The sequence below is a fragment of the Microcebus murinus genome, chromosome 22 (genome assembly GCF_040939455.1).
Source record: "Microcebus murinus isolate Inina chromosome 22, M.murinus_Inina_mat1.0, whole genome shotgun sequence".
In the NCBI taxonomy this organism is placed as follows: Eukaryota; Metazoa; Chordata; class Mammalia; order Primates; family Cheirogaleidae; genus Microcebus; species Microcebus murinus.
Window position 1 is genome coordinate 16880690 of NC_134125.1, and position 20352 is coordinate 16901041.

The 20352-nt window shown below is 58.5% G+C and overlaps 1 protein-coding gene across 2 annotated transcripts in view; it reads left to right on the forward strand.

Moving 5' to 3' along the window:
• The window catches only part of KIAA1671 (KIAA1671 ortholog), a 186192-nt gene that overhangs the window by 74673 nt on the left and 91167 nt on the right, over positions 1–20352 (forward strand). The window contains exon 1 of one of the 2 annotated variants that reach the window (XM_075996651.1): positions 18175–18677. The exons of the other annotated variant lie outside the window; for it this stretch is intronic. Within the exon in view, the coding sequence (XP_075852766.1) occupies positions 18627–18677 (51 nt within the window). The 5' untranslated portion in view covers positions 18175–18626. Of the gene's footprint in view, positions 1–18174; positions 18678–20352 lie in introns of those variants that run through there. 2 annotated transcript variants of the gene reach the window in all.

Sequence of the window (20352 nt, forward strand, 5' to 3'; positions counted from 1 at the left end):
CCTCCCGGAGCCGCCCCGTACCCGGCTGAGTCCCAGGGCCTCACCACCGCCCATGATATCTTTGTTTTTCTGGACTTCAGTCCCATGCCCTTTGGAGATCTGCTGAGTTCTGCGCTTGCTCGAGGAGTCCCTTCCCACCCCAGGTCCCACGTGGGGGTGTCTAAGACAGGTGGCTCCTAAGGAGGTGATGTTCCTGTGCTCACAAGGGTTTCTTTGGTTGCTCAGTTGTGTGTGTTTTGGGGAGACCTGAGGCTGAGGGAACTGTACGTGTTGGAGACCAGGGACCCTGCATTGAAGCGCGGGTCCAGCCCCTTGCAGCTTCATGGCCATGGGCAAGACAACACTTCGCTTTCCTGAACCTCGGTTTTCCTCCTCTGTAAAGTCGGGGTGAAGAAGATGCCCCTGGCAGGGTTCATGCTAGGACTGACGTAGAATGGCCACAACAGAGCTCGGCCACGGGGCAGGGGGTGACAGGCCAGGAGGAGCTCAGACCTCAGGCCTCGGTGAGACGGCTGCTGAGCAGCCTGAGAAGTTTCCTCAGGGGTCCGGTCCTAGCCACAGACTCGCACACGTTTGAAACCTGCCTGGTCTTTTTGCTAAATGTTCCCTTCCACTGATTTCTTTCTTACCTTTTTCCGAGTTTCCCTCTCAGGTGGCACCGACTCAGTTTATCTGATTGTCCTTGAACTTCTGTGTGTGTGAGTGAAGACAAAGGTGATGGAGAGAAGAGCATTTAAAACCCGTCCTTCTGCTGCTGGTGTCCTCCCTGGCCATCTGGCTCCTCCTCTTTCTGTCTCTGTCATTGAAGAGCCTTTGTTTTTGCAGTCCTCGGGCAGCTTGCCTTGGCTGTCGCCTTCTGGTGTCTGACGCCCCCTGCCGTGCTGCTTCCTGCTTGGCGGTGGGTGGGTGGAGCACGTAGGGGCAACCTGACACACCGGGGGCCTCAGACCTCACTTCTGTGTTTTCGGGACTCACGCCTGCAATTCTGGGGAGTGACCACAAGGAGGAGGTGGTGGGCAGCTCTCTTCCTAGTGGCTCCAACGGCCCCATTGGGAGGGACCTTAGCACTGGGCTCTGGAGGCCAAAACAAGTGAGTTCAAATTCCGGCTCTGCCACTGTGTGATGTTGGGCACGTGGCTTGACGGAGCTCATTGAGTTTCAGTTTTTCCCTGTGTGAGTTGAGGGTGGTCCTATCCAACTTCAACAGTATTTTTGTGAGCAGTAAATGAGATCACCCAGCACCTAAATTCTCAGTTAGTGCCTGAGCTGCAGTGGTAGCTTTTCATTCTCTCTCCCCCTCCCCTTTCTCCTTTCCTTCTCTTTCAATTTTTCCTCCCTTCCTCCTCCTCCTCCCTTCCTCCTCCTCCTCCCTTCTCCCCCTCTTTCTCGGCCCTCACTTTTTGCTCACCTATTCAATTCTCTCTTTATAAATGCAGAAACTGAGGCCCAGAGAGAGGCACTGACGCAGCCAGGGTGGCCCGCCAGATGAAGGCTGGCTGCCCCTCCTTCTCTGGAAGGAGGTCAGGCCTGCGTCTGCACCTCGTGAGGGGGGTTCGGATTCACCGATAAATGTTGTCTTCGAGGCCGGGCGTGCCGGTTCACACCTGTAATCCCAGCACGTTGGGAGGCTGAGGCAGGAGGATCCCTTGAGCCCAGGAGTTCAAGGCTGCAGTGGGCTGTGATTGTGCCACTGCACTCCAGCCTGGGCAGAGGAGTGAGACCCTGTCTCTAAAAAACGAAAGATATCTGCTATTGTTCCCATCATTGCTCTGATTAGTGACTTTGTGCTGTTGCTTTCCAAGGTAGGTTCAGGTTCGTCTGTATTTTCTGAGCCTGTGCCTTGGGCCTTGTCAGTCCCCACTCCCGGCCCACGTCAGAGAGCACGAGTTCCACTTTGCAGAGGGGGAAAGTGAGACACAAGGGGTTCAGCCACTTGCTGAGGCCACACACTTAGTACCTGGGGGAGCTGGAGTGGAACCCGGGCCCATCTCACTTCCAGCCTTGGACAGGGGCCCGTCTGCCATGGGACTGTGTTTTTGGCTTGCTGTTACACACACACACACACACACACACACACACACACTCCGGGGCCTACAGTGCTCAGTGTGTTAGTTGCATGAGGAAACATGACACCCTGAGCCCGGGGGACTCCTCCTGGGCTTGAGAACGTGATATTCATTCAGCCCAGAGTTGGCCGCCTCCCGAGAGTGCCTGGGGCCTACAGGGCTGGCGCCCGGCTAATTTGCATAGCCCCGCCCACACCTGCGGACCCGCAGCCTGGCCCTGCCACCTGCTGGAGGTTGCCAGCAAGTAAGTTTACCATGGGGGGCCTCACTTTTCCTCTTCCGTAAAGTGGGGAATACTAGAAATAACAATGCCTAACGCAGCGCTCACATGTGGCATAGATACTGTTACTAGCCCCACTTTATGGATGGGGAAACTGAGGCTCGGAGCCATCAAGTACCTCCCACGAGTTCTGGATCTGGAGTCCACTCTCAACTGTGTGCTTAACTCCCTACTCCCCGCCTCGTAGCCCACGGGGACCATGGTGCTCCTAAAGCAGTTAGAGCACGTGCCTGGCACAGAGTAACTGCCCAATGAGTGTCGGCTGTGTTACCGCGTTGTTAGTCGTTATCCGCTGTCACTTTTCTTCTTTCCTGTGTTCTCCTGAAGAGGTGATGGGAAAGGAAAGTGTCTCCAGTCTTCAAAGCTTTTCTGCAGTTGAGGGAACTGGGGCCGGGTGCGGGGAGGCGTCTAGGGTCCTGGGGCAGCCAGGGCTGGACCTGGGGTTGAGTCTTTCTGATTCCTTGGCCAGTGCTCACTGCTCTGCCTCCCTCCCTCGTTCCTGTCAGGGCTCCTTCGGGACCTGAGTCCACATGGCAAACCCGAGGCCCCTGCCTGGCCTCCCCCTCCTTCCCTGCCCAGTAGAGCGAGCTTTGGCCTGAACTCTCAGCCGGATCATAAAGCGCGGTGACTCAGTTGTGGATCGTGACCTCGGGGTGCAGTTCACCCCAGAGGACCTGCTCAGATTCACCAGCTGTGACCCAGGGCTCCCTGAGATGGGGCGGGTGGGCGGGCCCCTGGAAACTAGAGTTTTCTCCCAAGCCCCCAAAACCTGCCAACTGCCATTTGTCGGCATGTGTAGTCATGAGTCCTTTGTGGGCCTGCTGTGCCCCAGCCCCTGCGTGAGGGGACCTGGAGAAGATCCCCCTCGGCCTCCTGGAGTCCCAGCCCTGGTAGGGGGCTGAGAAGGCCTGGGGGGAGTCCAGCGGGGTAAGGGAGGGGGAGGGGAGGCATTGAAGACAGAGGACTGGTAAGGGCACAGGCGTGGAGGGGACGGTGCTCGGGGGACGGCGAGTAGGCCGGTTTGGCTTTCGACCGGTATTTGTGTGTGTGTGCCAGGTGCACTGCTGGGCATGACCAAGGCAGGTGATTAGGAAGGCAGATCAGTGATGGCAGTGGGCTCGCACAGCCACTGTTCGTTGAGCACTTACCACGTGCCGGGCACCGTGCCGTGCGCTTTTCCTGCAGCGCCTCATTTGATTTGTTCACAGTCTCCCCGTTTGGGGCGGGCTAGCAGAGGAGGGGACACGTGTCCGTCTTGAGCATGGGCAGGTGTCTGCCAATGGCTGTGGTCTGGGAGAAGTGTCTGCCCCCGGCAGAGGGAGCAGCCCAGCAAAGGCGCGGAGGCAGGACCCCGCGCTCCGTGCCAGCGGCCCCCGAGCTTCTTGGCCCGAGGACCGGTTTACGTGTCTTCTTCCCCGGGCACTCCTTCGTGCTGCCTGCCTCCCGGCCCCATGATGCGCCGTTCTTCCTGGCGCCAGGTCCACTCTTAGGCAGGAGAACCGGGACACCAGAGGGCCATTTCAGCTGAGTCCGCCTTTTAAATCAAGAAAGGAAGCGCTTTCCCCAGCGTGCCCTGCAGGAGGCTTTCACGCGCTTGTGGTGGGCGAGAAGCGGGTCCCACGGCCCCTGCGAGCAGCAGGGGAGTCTGGGAGAGTCAACGTTCAGGGCGTCCAGCCCCTGTCTTGGAAGTTGGCCAAGTCGGAAAAGGCCACTGGTCATTGGGCGCATCGCATCGTGTGTTGCACGGCATGAACGGAAATGGGGGCTGTCGGGTCCGGGGCAAGGGAGGACCGGGCCCCAGGGTGTTGGACCAAGAGAGAAAACTTGCCAAGCACGAGTATGCTGGGGCGTGAGATGTATGCTGGGCGCTGGGATTTGGGGACGGAAGACACAGTCTCTGCCCTCCAAGAGCCCCAGTCTGCTGGGGAGCGGGGGTCAGAGAAGGGAGGCAAGGCTGAGGTGCAGGCACGGGGGCCAGGGGACCCTCTCTGCCTGAGTGGGTCGGGACGAAGTGCTGGGCGCAGCAGCCTGAGCGTGAAGCTCAGTGGCGAGAGACCGGCAAGTGCCCTGGGCTCTTGGGAGGCCCAGGCGTCCTCTGACGCGGGGCTAACTCCACTTGCTGATTGCCTTTTCCACTGCTCGGTGGAAAGGGCTGGGGAATTGAGCAACTTACATCCCAGCTGATTAAAGTTCACTTTCTAGATTAAAACCAGTCAGACCAGAAAGATTTTGTTACATAGGTCTTCAACACAAATGACCAGTTACACCTGAGATTTTTGTAAGGGGGTACTTTGTATTCATCCATTTACACAGTTATTCCTCCACCCACCCAACCCATCCATCCATCCATCCATCCACCTACCCACCCAACCCACCCATCCATCCACCTACCCACCTAACCCATCCACCCACCCATCCATCCAGCCTTCCATCCATCCTTCCACCCATCTACCCATCCACCCACTCATCCATCCATCCTTCCATCCATCCACCCATCCATCCATCCACCCACCCATCCATCCATCCATCCTTCCATCCTTCCATCCTTCCATCCATCCATCCACCCATCCATCCATCCATCCTTCCATCCTTCCATCCATCCACCCATCCACCCATCCATCCATCCATCCATCCACCCACCCATCCACCCATCCATCCATCCATCCATCCATCCATCCATCCATCCATCCTTCCATCCTTCCATCCATCCACCCATCCATCCATCCACCCACCCACCCATCCATCCATCCTTCCATCCTTCCATCCATCCATCCACCCATCCATCCATCCACCCACCCACCCATCCATCCATCCATCCATCCATCCATCCATCCATCCATCCACCCACCCACCCACCCATCCATCCATCCATCCATCCTTCCTTCCATCCATCCTTCCTTCCATCCACCCATCCATCCATCCATCCATCCATCCATCCATCCTTCCATCCACCCACCCAACCCATCCATCCTCCCTCCCTCCCTCCCTCCCTCCCTCCCTCCCTCCCTCCCTCCCTCCCTCCCTCCCTCCCTTCCTTCCTTCCTTCCTTCCTTCCTTCCTTCCTTCCTTCCTTCCATCTTCTACCCAGTTAGTCATACAAAGCTCTAAAATAAAAGGTGAATAAGTAAAGTTTCTGTCCTCAAATTGCTCACATTCATAGACTTTAAATAAGCAATCGTATAACCCAGGATGATAAATACTAGTCACCCACTCATCTCTTCACCTACTCACGCACCCAGCGGACACTCACTGAGCACCTACTGTGTGTCGTGTGCTGCTCTCGACCCTCAGGTACGGCAGCGAACTGACACGTGTGGTCCCTGCCCTCCCGGGGCTCATGCTGTCGGGCGGGGAGACAGGCAGTAGGCAGGTAGCCGGACCCAAAAGAGAGACTTTGAGATGTTACCACGTGCTGTGAAGAAAAGCAAATGGGGTCTTGGGAATCAAGAGAGACTGAGGAGAGGGGGTAGCTGGGGCTGTTTGATATCGGGTGGTCAGGGAGGGCTTCTCGGAGGAGGTGACATTGAAGCTTAGACTTGAGGAGGGCTCAGCTGTGCGGAAGTACCAGAGGGAGGGCGTCAGGCAGAGGGAACGGCAAGTGCAAAGGTCCTGGGACTCGTTTTGTTTAGTGATGATGACGGTGATGATGGTGATGATGTCACTGGTGCTGGAGGGAGAGGGTGACCCTCAGGGTCAGAATAAGGGGCTTGGTTTTATGGCCGCAGGAGGCACGGGAAGTTTGTGACTGAGGTTTTGTGCCATCCGAGGTGAGGTTTGGAGCGCCCTCTGGTGGGCATTGTGGGGACGCGGCTGGAAAGCTGGAAGCAGGGAGACCAGTGAGGATATTGCAGCAATCTGGGCAAAACCATTAAAAAAAAATGTTTTTTTGGGGTGATTATGGTTAAATACAAGTTGCATAAAAATCTACCACTTTACCCACTTTAAGCATACAATCCAGTGCCATTAAGAAGATTCGCAGTGTCGTACGGCTGTAACCGCTACCTAATTCCAGAACTTCTTCATCATTGCAAACAGAACCTGTAAACACTAACTCCCCGGTCCCCTCCCACAGCCCCTGGCCACCTCTGTTCTTCTTTTTCTTGAATTTTCCATGGATGGAATCATACAATATCTGTCCTTTCGTGACTCACCTATTTCACTTAGCCTGATGTCTTCAAGGCTCATCCACGTTCTTGCGTGCATCAATATTAGGACTTCTTTCTTTTTGGGACCAAACAATATTCCATTGTTTGTGTTTACCAAGTTTTGTTCACCCGTTCATTTGTTGACGGACACTTGGATTCTTTCTACCTTTTAGCTACTATGATTAATGCTGCTGTGAATATTGGTGTATAAATACCCGAGTCCCTGTTTTCAATTCTTTTGGGTCTGTTCCTAGGATTGGAATTGCTGGATCATGTGGTAATTCTATGTTTAATTTCTTGAGGAGCCACCAAACTGTCTTCCACAGTGGCTGTGCCATTTTGTTATGTGTTCTCACCAGCAGTGCACGTGGGTTCTGACTTTTCCACGTCCTCACCGACACTTGCCACTTTCTGATTTTTTTTCTTTCTTTGTTTTCCATAGTAGCCATCCCAATGGGTGTGATGTGGTGGCTCCTTGTGGTTTTTATTTTTATTTTTCCCTGATTACTAATGATGTTGGGCATCTTTTCATGTGCTTCGTGACCAGTTGTATATCTTCTTTGGAGAAATATTGATTCCAGTCCTTTGCCTATTTTTGAATCAGGTTGTTTTTTTCTTAGTTTCTGTTGTTGAGTTATAGGAATATTATATATATATAATAAAAACATATAATATATTTATATTTTCTGGGTAGTAATCCATATCAGACATATTATTTGCAAACATTTTCTTCCATTCTGTCAGTTAACTTTTCACTCTCTTGATAATATCGTTTGATGCACAGAAGTTTTTAATTTTGATGAAGTCCAGTTTATCTACCTACTTTTTCTTTTATTGCCTGTAAAGTGATTTTTTTTTTAAATTGAAGTGTAATATGCATACAGAAGGAGCTCATTTGTACTCAGCCAGATGGCTTGGGTTTGAATCCCAGCTCCGCTACTTACCAGCTATGTGATCTTGACTGGATCGACATCTCTGTGCCTCAGTTTCCCCATCTGTAAAACAGGCATGATAATAATGGAGCCTACTTGTTAGAAAAGCAGTGAGGTTAGACGAGTTAAGTGCACATAAGGCATAGTGCACATAAGGCACTATGAACAGTGCCTGACACTTAGTAGGTGCTTTATTAGTGTTTGCTCTTACGGCTACAGCTGTGTATTAGATACTGAGTCTCTGTGCAGCAGACACTGTGCTGAGCACTGTATGAACACTAGCCCATTGTCCCCCTTTGTGGTCCCCATGTTGTAGATGAAGAAACTGAGGCACAGAGCTCCTATGAGACCCAGTGAGCCCCATTTCCTGGTACTTTTCTGTAAGTGACCTCCCTGTATCCTGAAGTGCCAGGAAGATGTCCATTTAGGGATTCTGAACCTGAGGCTCAGAGAGGGGAGGCTACTGGCCCTAGAACACACAGTGAAGAAACAGAGACACCTGGACGGTGGCCTAGCTGCTGGGGAGGGGAGAGGGCATCTCCTGGGGGCAGGATCCCCAGGTCGAAGAAGGGTGGCTGGATTTCCTTTCAGCGGCGCCACCCGAGCTCTGTGGGCTCCCCACAGCCAAGGCCACGGGGCGCCCAGCTGGGTGCTGAGCTGCCGGCGGGAGGCAGGAGACTGATGGATGAGCGGCAGAGACACCTGCTGTCCTTGAATAGCCTCCCCGGGGGGCGGGGCAGGCGTCCCGGCACAGTGCCCTCGTGGAGGGGCACGGGGTTGCGGGCGCTGGAGGTCCCCGGCCCGCCCCTGCCCAGTCCTCGCCCCGCCCCGCCCCTGCCCAGTCCCTGCCCAGTCCTCGCCCCGCCCCGCCCCTGCCCAGTCCCTGCCCAGTCCCCGCCCCTGCCCAGTCCTCGCCCCGCCCCTGCCCAGTCCCCGCCACTGCCCAGTCCTCGCCCCGCCCCTGCCCAGTCCCCGCCCCTGCCCAGTCCCCGCCCCACCCCTGCCTAGTCCCCGCCCCTGCCCAGTCCCTGCCCAGTCCCCGCCCCGCCCCTGCCCAGTCCCCGCCCCTGCCCAGTCCCCGCCCCTGCCCAGTCCCTGCCCCTGCCCAGTCCCCGCCCCACCCCTGCCCAGTCCCTGCCCAGTCCCCGCCCCGCCCCTGCCCAGTCCCCGCCCCGCCCCTGCCCAGTCCCTGCCCAGTCCTCGCCCCGCCCCTGCCCAGTCCCCGCCCCACCCCTGCCCAGTCCTTGCCCCGCCCCTGCCCAGTCCCCAGCCCTGCCCAGTCCTCTCCCCTGCCCAGTCCCTGCCCCTGTCCAGTCCCCAGCCCTGCCCAGTCCCCACCCCGCCCCTACCCAGTCCCCAGCCCTGCCCAGTCCCCACCCCGCCCTTGCCCAGTCCTCACCCCACCCCTGCCCAGTCCTCACCCCTGCCCAGTCCTCTCCCCTGCCCAGTCCTCACCCCGCCCCTGCCCAGTCCTCACCCCTGCCCCTGCCCAGTCCTCTCCCCTGCCCAGTCCTCACCCTGCCCCTGCCCAGTCCTCTCCCCTGCCCAGTCCCCGCCCCACCCCTGCCCAGTCCCCACCCTGCCCCTGCCCAGTCCCCGCCCCTGCCCAGTCCTCACCCCTGCCCAGTCCCCACCCCTGCCCAGTCCTCGCCCCTGCCCAGTCCCCACCCCACCCCTGCCCAGTCCCCGCCCTGCCCAGTCCCCACCCCTGCCCAGTCCCCACCCTGCCCCTGCCCAGTCCTCTCCCCTGCCCAGTCCCCACCCCTGCCCAGTCCTCATCCCTGCCCAGTCCTCTCCCCGCCCCTGCCCAGTCCTCTCCCCGCCCCTGCCCAGTCCTCTCCCCGCCCCTGCCCAGTCCTCTCCCCGCCCCTGCCCAGTCCCCGCCACCACGCCCCAATTAACAGAGGCAGAGGAGGGTGACATCACACGCCCAGCGTGGCCTCTGGCCGTCCTTCGGAAAGCGGGGTGGACGCTGGAAGGCTGTCCCGGGAGGGGCCGGGAGGTGGCTGTGTCCCACCCCTGTGGGTCCGCTGGGGGCGTCCTGCAGGGTTGCGGGTGAGAGGCGGAGCAAGGCGGTGGAGGCGGTGTGCTCCGTCGTCAGATTGTTCGGGAAACTGCTCACTGCCTCTCGTGCTCGAGAGTCACGGCAGTCCTCAGGGTTTAGAAGACTCCGAGCGGCTCCGGCAAAGAAAACATGCCTAGCTTGGTTTAACCCAGCGCTCCCCCAACTGGGAGGCTTTGCACGTTTCCTCTTGTCACCGTGCAGTTCACGCACAGGGAAGCGCGTCCGGCTGTGCACGTGGGGTCTCCCCGTCTGCACACACCTGCACAGCAGGAGGCGGGACACTCCGGGCCCCAGAAGGTTCCCTGAAGTCCCTTCGCCGGCCCAGAGGGTGGCCGCTGCCCTGACGCCTGTCACCGTAGCGCAGAGTGGAACCCTGCTGCGCGGTCCCGTGGTGTCTGGCTGGCTGGGGCAGGCGCGGCTGTGGGGCGCACCCGTGTGGTTGCGTGTAGCGACACTCCGCGCCCTCTCCCTGCTGCGCGTCCTGTTACGCGAGTGTGGCACGGCCCACGGTGTGTTCATTCTGCGGTTGCCGGACGTTGGAGCTTTTCCGGCTTGGGCCCGTTAGGGCAGCGGTACTCTTCCCGTCCTGTCTTTTGGTGGCCATGGGTACTTACACCTGCCGCGTGTGCCGTCAAGGGTAGAATTTCTGGACGGCAGGCACTGAATGGGTTTCGTGCCAGCAGGTTTTGCCTGATACATCCCCACGGTGGCCGCACCTGGGCACACTCCCATCACCTGCGCACGAGGTGCCGGTTGCTCCCCGCCCTTGCCGGCGCTCGCTCAGTTGGGACTTTGTTGGAGGTGCGTGGCCTTCCGCCCCTTTTTCCGGGGCAGTACTTCTTAGCACCCCGCTTTGCGTTAGACATGAGTTTAGGACTTCTGCATGTGGCGGATTATCCAGGTTCCAGGTGCAGCTCCGTCGGTTGGAGCCTGGGTTTCTCCTGGGACTGGGGCGCGCCCTCAGCATCTCAGTGGCCGTGGCCAGCCCACGTGGTCAGAAAGGTGGGGCTGTAATGCAAAGGGTCACTGGGTCAGCCGCGAGGACCCGCCTGGGTGGGCGGTTCTGATGCAGAAGACTCGGGGAGGCCTCGGATTGGGATGGGGGGCTTAGCGGGGTGACGTGCACGGCCCCTGGCTTGTGTCGGCGGGGCTTGGAGGGTGAGTGCATTGGAGGCTGGGGGAGGAGGGGACTGGGAGGGGCTGGGCCAGCGAGGAGCAGGTGGGCTGCTGCAGGTGCAAAGGAACCGAGCTGTGGGAACGGTCACGCCTTGGCGGGAAGACGGGAGAGGGTTAAGTTGTGAGTTTGGACCCCTGGACGGCCCAGGAATACAACAGCTACACTGCCATTGGCTGCTTCCCCTGTAACCACAGGGACCCTGGGGCTGAACATCCAATCAGATTTACTCAGATGGCCCCGCCCACCACCTGTTCAGTAAGGGCGGGACATAGACTTCAGCTGGGGTGCCGGCTCCAGTTGGTGGATAATGGCCAAGTGGGGCAATGTGTTGAGAAGGACTCCCAGACGACATCCAGGCCCAGAGGGAGATGGTGCTGTAATTGATTAGTGATGTCTGCCAAGAGCATGGGTCAGGGAGGATGGAGCCAGGAGCCTCAGACATTTGCTAACCCTGGCCTAGAGGCATGTGCAGCCAAACAGACACACACACACACACACACACACACACACACACCCCAGAAGATGCTTTGGAAGGCTTTACATACAACTGCAATTCTCAGAAATATTCTGAGAGCCCCAGGATTTATTTTATATATGGTTCAACAAGCCAAAGCCTTTTTTATCTATTTCTAAGTCTCTTCCTGGCTATTTATAACTATCTTACCAGCTTCTCGAGACAGGTTTTTTTCTTCCAAACTGCAAACTTTGCTTTACATTAGGGTCACTGGGAGAGCTTTTCAAAACCTTAGTGCCCACAGCACATCCCAGAAATGGGAATGTTTAGAGGCAGGGCCTGGGCATTGATATTTTTTAAGCAGACTTTAATTTTTGGAGAGGCTTTAGATTTACACAAGAGACCACAGAGAGTTCCCCTATGCCCACACCCAGTTTCCCCTATTATTAACATCGCCCATTAGTGTGGCATGTTCGTTACCACCACTGAACCAATATCGATACGTTCTTATTAATTAAAGTCCACAGTGTGTTCAGATTTCCTTAGTTTTAACGTAATGTCCATTTTCGATGCTGAGATCCCATCCACACTGCAGTCTCAGACTTTCCTTGTTTTTGACGAGCTTGATAGTTGGAACCCTGGTCGGGTCATTTGTAGGGTGCTCCTCTACTGGGATTTTTCTGGGCACCAATGTTTTTTTAGAGATGCCCACATGATGCAGCACAGTTTGGGAACCTGGGCTCTAGGACTTGGATTTGTGTGTGTGTGTGTGTGTGTGTGTTGGGGGGGTTGTTTATATAAAAACAAGGCAGTGGCTTGAAGGGGAGAAGAAAAGTAAAGAAGTAATTCCTGGGGTCCAGCTGTCTGTCCTTTTAATGAGCCACCCCAGCACTTGGTGGTGTGACACAGTCTTGGATTCTACAGGCCACAAAATCAAGCAGGGCTCCCTGGGGACGGCTCCTCTCTGCTGGGAACAGGCGGGCTGGATCCTCTGGTGCCTGGGCCGGGCTCACGGGGATGCCGGGCTCCCCCGTGGTGACCAGAGCTCCTCAGTGAGCCTCTTTGTAGGGCATCTCTCAGCTCACGTGTCACCCCAGGGGGGCCTTCCCTCACACCAGGTCCCAGCTGTTTGCCTGTTTCCTGTCTGCCCCCAACCCCCGCCAGATGCAAACTGGGGGATCAATTGAGGGGGTGGGCTTGACTCTTGTTTACTCGGTGTTGTTAGTGCAGAGCTGATGCCCATAAACATTTGTTGATGAGCGAGTTGGTGAGTCAGCAGCCGAGAGTAGGAGTAGGGAAGGCACGTGCACAACTGACTAACCCGGCGGAGGAAGGACCGATAAGCCCTTCTTTGGCCTGAGGTCTCGGGGCAGCCCAGAGGTGCAGCATAGGCCGGGTTTTGACGGGTGTGTAGAAGTTGACCGGGCGGAGGGGCGGGAAGGGCAGCCCGGGGGGGGGGGGTGCTGGACAGCTTGTGTTACAGCAGGGATGTGCTGCCCTTGCCCCGCAGCTCCTGGGAGGGGACCCCAGGTTCTCTCTGAGCAGGGCGGAGGGCCCAGCCAGAGGGGAGGTGGAGAATTTAGGCCGGGGACAGAGTCCCGAGGACAAGGCTCAGAAATCCCCTGACCCGGCGGCTCCTAAGCGCCAGGCCACCCCACAGAGGCACCGGGTCCCCACAGGGTTTCTGAGTCCAGGTTTGCAGGCGGGACACCTTGAGATTCCATGCCAGGAGCTACACCCCAAGGCCAGGCCAGGCCTGGACGGATTGAGCGATGAACTCAGAGGAAAGAGGGAGACGCTGCCGCCTCCCAGCCCAGCCTCGCCCGAAGGGGTTGGTCGGATCATCCAGCAGAACTGATGATCTCGGTTTTAGCGTGGCGTCTCCCCATGTGGCCAGGGCACACCCGGCGGCCTTCGGTCAACACACGTCCGGGGTTGTGTTCCACACGCGTGACTGCACCGAGTCCCGGCCCATGGGACGCTGAGGCCTGGGGCAGTGAAGGGACGGGGACGAGGCCTGGGCCCGGACAGAGGGCAGATGCCCCAGGAGGGGCTCAATCCAGGGCTGTCAGTGTCCCTGTCCCCTCCCCCGCACCCCAGCTGCCTTCCAGGGTAAACAAGGCACCGGTTTCCTTGTGCAGTGTTCAGAAGTGACCACAAGAGGGCAGGATGGAGGCGATCTAGCATCTACGTTTCCTTTTTAGACTTCACTTTTTAGCCCCTTCTGCAATTAGGACCTTCGCTCCAAACCCGAGAAATCCGAGTTTTGCGTGACCATTTAGATCTTCTTTTTATGCAACTCGCTAATTTTGGTGCATGCGTCCGTCTGCTCTGTCCCCCATCTGGTCACTTTCTATTTTATGAGCCTGACATCAGAGCTGTCCAGCTGAGCTTGGGAAGTCCCTCTGCAGCCTTCCCAGCCCTGGCTGCCCCATTTATCTGCACTAATGATGTTTCTCTTCTGAAAAAATAATCTATTTTTAGGGAAAAAAAATTGTTTTTGTTTTATTTCTTGAAAGGAATGTGGGGACACATGTATCCGGGGTATGGCTAGCCCATAATGAGAACCTTATGGACAGAGAAACAGCATTTCTGACCTAAGCAGATGTATTCATAGAGATGCTGATTCCTGTACTCGAACTCAGGGTCTCTTAAGAACAGGAATAGTTTGTCACATTTCAAGCCTCAGAGTCACGCCACTTCCTTCAGGAAGCCTCCCTGGGTTGCACCCTTTCATGTGAATTCCTCTGTTCTGAGATGTGTAGCCTCAAGCACTGTAACTTATGCCCAAGCCCTTCTCTGCCGTAGACTGTGAGCTCCCCGAGGGCAGGATTCCTGCCTCATTCTACCTCACTCATGTCCCTACCTCTGCACACCTAACTCCTCAACGCTTTCCTTGATTGAGCACTTGCCATGTGTCAGGTGCTTTTCTTATATCTTCTTACCTCTCCCTCATGACAGCCCTTCCAGGGAGGAAATTATTGTCATTATTGTTTTTGGTTTTGTTGCGTGTGTGTGTGTGTGGTTTTTAAAATTTTTATTTATTTATTTTTCTGAGACAGGATCTCTCTCACCCAGGCTAGAGTACAGTGGCATCACCATAGCTCACAGCAACCCCAAACTCCTGGGCTCAAGCAATCCTCCTGCCCCAGCCTCCCGAGTAGCTGGGACTACAGGCATGCGCCACCAGGCCCGGGGCTAGTTTTTCTGGTTTTTTTTTTTTGGTAGAGACACAGGGGTCTTGCTGCGTTGCCCAGGCTGGTCTCAAAACTCCTGACCTCAAGCCACCCTCCTGCCTTGGCCTTTCACAGTGCTGGGATTATAGGCGTGAGCCACCATGCCAGGCCTGGTGCTGTCATCATCAGCCTCAGTTTACATCTGAAGAAGCCAAGGCACCGAGAGGAGGAGAAGGAGGAGGTTGTCCAGGGTGATGTCACCTAGCAGGACCGGAGCTGGGGTTTGACGCGGGCCTGCGTGCAAATCCTGCTCTTGACAGCTCAGCCCCTGGCTCCTTGTAGGGGGCTCAGTCAAGGGTCGCCAGCTGGGTCGTGTCAGTGCCCGGGGGCGGAGGGGCCGCTGTCTTGCTGCCCCCCTCTTTCCCCTGTCTATTGCCTGACTGCCCCTCCCCCTCCTCTCTTCCTCCTCCTCCTCCTCCTCCGATAGCTTACCGAGATGCAGTTTGCACACTGTAACATTCACTTGTGTTAGGCGTACAATTTAACACTATCTAGCACATTTACGAAGTTGTCCAGCTCTGACCCAGAACATTGTCGTCACCCAGGAAGAAACCCTGTACCTGCTAACAGGCCCTCCCCGCCCCCTCCCCGCCCCCGGCAACCGCTCATCTGCCTGCTGTCCCTAGGCTCCCCCGTCCCGGAAGTGGACGACGCTTCCTGTCAATGCCTTTGCGGTGTCTGGCCTCCTCCGCCAGCGTCAGGCTTCGTGTTTAGCGTTGGGCGGGGCCCCTCCCTGTTGCTGGGACTTCTCTTCCTTGCCCCCCCATGTGCTGGGGACAGCTGACTGACGGGCTTGCAGGGCAGCTGCCCAGCCAGGCTGGCGCCGAAAGGGTGAAAAGCGTGCTGCCCCCCCTATTTTCCCCCAGTTGTGTGTTTTAAGTGATTTCAAACGTCCTCCAGTGGATAGCACCCCCAGGCCCCTGCGGGTCGGCTCTGTCCCGGGGGAGGCTCGGAGATGTCCTGTCCGGGACAGATGACCCCTCCCTGATGCCCTGCCGGCAATGGTGGCTGGGGTCGATTGCCACCAGGCAGTGACAGCTAAGGCGTTTGCGCCCCTCCTGTGCACGGGATCTGAGCCCTTGCCGTGTGTTGCCTTCTTCATGCCCTCTGGTGACCTGTGGGACGGGCACTGTATCACCCTTATCTTACATGGAGGAACCGGGGTACAGAGAGGGTAAATAACCAGCCCAATGTCACACAGCTAGCTAGCGTTGGGACAAGGCAATCGGACTCCACCCAGACCCTTCCTTCCCCTGTACCCAGGGCTGCCTCTGTGGGACTTGGCATCCCTCCCTGGGTCTCAGTTTCCCCTCTGGATAGCCTTTTGCACTGTCTGCGCCCTGACCTTTTGGGGGAGGGTGAGCTGTGTGAAGACAGGGGCACGCGTTTGGCTTCCGTGGGCCCCTGTGCTGGCTGACCCGGGGCCATGCACACAGCAGGCCTGCGCTTGCTGTGCGCTTGGTGCCAGGATCCTGGGCGATTTCTCTGTGAGCAGCGCTGCTGCGGGGAGAGCTGGAGATTCTCTGCTTCCCGGGGAGGGGCTGCAGAGCCCCTGCTTAGCGCTGGGCCGGGCCCTGGGACCCCCGGCCCGCCCCGCCCGTGGGGAGCTCCCGGCCCCGGCGGAGGCCCGGCTCTCATCCCCAAAACCTCTTGCTGCACCTGAAGATGGGGCTGGGTGGCTCCTTCCCGCCGTCCGCACTGGGCTTCAAAGGCGCTTGTCCCCGCGGGGAGGAAGGACGGGGCTGGGCCTCCACACAGCGTGGAGGACGGGTTTCACCGGGACGGGAGGCCGCAGCCCTGTGGCAGAGGGCATGGAAGGCCGAGCCAAGAAGTGGGGCTGCTGGCCTGCACGGGTAGTGTCAGCTCCTGAGGCAGGGCCGGGCACACAGTAGGTCCACAGGGAGGGCGTGAGGAACGGGCGGGCTGCCTGGGCTCTTGGAGAGTCCGATTTCAGGTGCTCGCGCTGCGGGGAGGGGAGGGATGGGGGCCAGGCGGCCTGCCCTCGTCCCCGGGCAGGAATGCGGGGCTGTGGGCCGGGAGTCCCACAGCCTCGCCACGAGCAGGTCTCCGCCTAGTCAAATGAAACCGTGCCCCCCACCTCCCCTCTCGCCCCCCAAGAAACAGCACTCAATCGGAAGCGTGCCTGGGGGCAGAGGCCCGGGCCTCGGGCTGCAAGTTCGGCCGGCCGGCAGGACGCAGAGTTCTGGCCGCACCACCGGCCACGCCGCCCGCCCCTGGCTCTGCCGCCATGGGGACCCGAGCCGGGCTGGCCATCGGCCGAGAGCTGCGGAGACCCCAGTCTGCCCGGGGACAGCTTTGAAGCTGGCCCGTGGTTTCCCTGGCGCCCAGCGCCCGCCTCCCGTGCTCAGGTGGGGTTTCCTGTGAGCCACTGTGTGGGCGCGGGGCCGTGGGGCCCGGGTGTGCAGCAGGGACGGGCTCAGGGTGTCCCAGTGGGTGGCGGGCAGAGCTCCGGCTGGGGCCTGGGCGTGCCTGCCCCTCCCGCCGCCTCACCCCCTCCAACGCCCCTGCGGCAGCCCGGCTCCTTTGTCCAGTGCTCGGTGCGCAGTCTGGGCTGTGGCTCGCCAGGGCCGGGGCTGGTGCTGAGCAGGGCGCCGGGGACACAGCCTGGGCTGGTGTCCCCTCCTCACTGCTCGGTGGCCGGCGGTCACCGCAGGCAGCTCCTTCTGTCTCTCTGGGCTTCAGTTTCCTCCTCCGGACAGCGGGCTGCTGACGCTGCCTTCGAGATGTTGCTGGAGAGCTAAGCCAGACACGTGGTGTCATTCGACCACGCCACACGCCCATCCCTGCGACCGGGGGACAGTCCAGCCCGTTTCACAGAAGGGGCGACTGAGGGGCGGAAAGCGGCGACTCACCAAGGTCACGCTGTTTTTGCAGCAGACACTGGAGAAGGGTGGCCTGCGGTCGGCCCTAGGTGCGCTGTCATTTGCATTTTCGATCTCTAAACACTGGAGCTCCCCTCACCCCTAGTGCACCTGCAGCTGGTGGCCCCGGGGCTGGTCCCTCCGTCCCTTGGCGCCCGTGCGCCGGGCAGGCGTCCATGGCAGCGGGCGGACCAGGACTCACGGTGGGGGCTGGGTTCCAGCCTTGGCTTAGTTACCCACTCGCCGTGTGACCTTGGCTAAATCCCTCACCTTCGCCCCGGGCCTCAGTTTCCCTCTCTGTAAAATGAGGATAAGCAGGCCCTCCTTCCGGGGGTGGGGGGCCCAGGAGCTCAGCGGCGGTCCAAAGGGACGTTACTGATGTCGGAGGCGCCGTGTGGACTGGCGTGACCCTGAGTTGCTTATTTCCTTCCCTGTCCGGGTGGCGGGCCTCCCTCTCCGCGTGTGGTATCGGGGGAGAGGAAGCACACACGCTCGTGCTCACACGCACGAGCACACGGTCACACGCTCGCACGGCACACTGTGTGTGCTCACACGTGCACAAGGCACGACCAGAACTCTTGTGTGCACCCATGCACATGTACTTGTACACACACATCCTTGCACACACGTACTTGCACACACATGTACTTGCACACACGCATGCGTCCTTGCACATACATGCACACTTCCTTGCACACACACATATTTGAACACACACATCCTTACACACACGCACACGTCCTTGCACACATCCTTGTACACGTGTTCGCACACACGTGCTTGCACACACACGTCCTTGCACACGTGCACTTGTCCTTGCACACGTGCTTGCACACATGCACACGTCATTGCACACGTGTTCGCACACACGTGTGCTTGCACACGCACATCCTTGCACACACGCACAGTTCTTGCACACGTGCGTGTACACACACGTGCGTGTACACACACGTGCTTGCACACACACGTGCTTGCACACGTGCACAAACACCTGCCTGAAAGCACATGAGCACACACACTCACACTCTCTTGCACACTCGGTTCCTGGGCTTCATCTTCGCTCTTCTTGCCGCACAAGTGAAGCCGCTTCCACGCCGCAGGCTCCCGGGCAGGGTGGGGGTCCCGGCCGCCGGTCCCGCAGGGGACAGCCCTGGACCCGCCCAGCTGGACCAGCCACGGAGCTGCTCAGGGCGGCGCTCAGGAGTCCCTCCTCCCCGAAGGCAGCAGTGGCCATTAGCGGGCTGCCTGCCCGGCCCCGGCCGCCAGCCGGCCTCTGAATGATTCATGCCGCCTCGAACTTGACTCCGGCTGACTAGCCGGGCGGGAAGAGCCGCCCGCCAGAGGAGAGCTGGGGGCGCGCGGTGCTCAGGGTGTGGCCCCGCACCAGAAATGGAGCACTACTACTGCCCCGGCCTGCTGAAGCTGCTGCGGCGCCTCTGGGTGAGTGCGGGCTCCGGGACGGCGACGTCTCTTTCTCTCCCCCCGCTCCACGCCAGCTTTGCTTTCTGGCCCCGTCTGGTTGGCAGTCCTCTGTTTCCTCTGGGCCCCTGCAGTGGTTACAGGAGGAGGGCGCGGGGGAGAGGGCGAGGCGGGCGCGGGCAGGAGGAGCCCGGGCTGAGCGGGCCTGCGGATCAGCCCCGAGAGCTCCCAGCAAGACAAGAAAAACGAGGACCGCGCGCCAGTGAGTTTTTCAGAGAGCCACATGCCCGTGCTTTAAAGGACTATTCTTTGTTCTGAAATTACATCCCTCTTGCCTTTGTGTGGGTGTGAGACCTTGTGAAAATGTCTTTTATGAGATGAAAAATAATGGATTTTGTTTTCCTTTCTCTGAACTTACTCAGCAAAAGTAAAACTTGGAACCCCACATTGCACTCTCTCCCTTCTATAGAAAGGAGAAAGAAAGCCAAACCCTTTTTTCTGGTGGAAATGCCACCGTCGGGAACCCGTGTGTGGAAGTGCTTTGTGTGGGGTATAAAGAGCCTTTCAAATCTGGTTTTTGCCCCTCGAGACCGATTTGCTGTGTGATCCTGGGCAAGTTGCTTCCCCTCTCTGGTTCCCGTCTCCTCATCTGTGACGCTAAGGGCTGGGTGTGTGGCGTTCCCCAGGGCTCTGCGAACAGAGGGGCTCATCGAGGGATTGTCATGGGCCGGTCTCAGAATTGTCCAGAATATTTGCCACTGGGTTGAAATGCCCAGAAGGGGAAAGTCTTGGGAGATACTATTCCCCCCCCCCCCCCCCCCCGCTGAATGTTTGCAAATACTTCAAATGCCTTCTCACCCAGGGAATTTTCCAGAGCTCCTAAAAATACAACTTTAGGAAACATGGTCTTTCGGCCGCCTCTCCCCCGGCGTCGCCCTCCCTCCCGCGTCCTCCGGGGCAATTGAAAAGCGGCAGGCCCTCCTGGGCTGTGCCCTCCGCCTGTCGGCCTTGGAACGTTCTCATAGCGCGAACTTAAGGCAACATTCCTTGATCGATTCGGGTTTTTTTTTTTTTTTTTTAAATTGCAAAAATCACATCCGTACATGGTAGAAAACTCTGGAATCCGGGAGAGCACAAAGCTGGCAAGTCTCCCAGAATCGTTTGTGCTTTTGAATTCTGTGGTCCCCCGTGTGCCCGGCTGTGTGTCAGGCTCTGGGCTCGGTGCGGGGCTGCAGAGCCACTGAGACACGGCCCCGTCCCTAGGAGCTTAAAGCCGGGTGTGGGCGCCGAGCACATAAACCAACGGCTACAGTCGCGTGTCCGTGCAACACGCACTGCCCGGCAGCGGCGGGGGCTGGAATCCGCGTGCTCGGAATACCGGGCGGGCAAGGCAAACACATGTCCCCTGCCCTGTGTGACTCACAGCCCGGTGGGGACACAGACCTCAAGCAGGGGACCGGAGCGGAGACACCGCGTGTTTTGCCGCAGGAGCGGTGCACGGGGCTTCGGGGGCGTGGTGTCGCGGGGGCACGGGGCCAAGAGAGTGTCCCCAGAGAGGCTGGCGCTGAGAGTCGTCGGAGCTGGCAGGTGATGCTGGGGGAGAGGCTGGGGGAAGCGTGTGCCGGGCAGAGGGGATCGCATGTGCGAAGGGCCGGGCGGGGGTGAGAAGGAGGGGGAGCACACGGCGTGCCCCGGC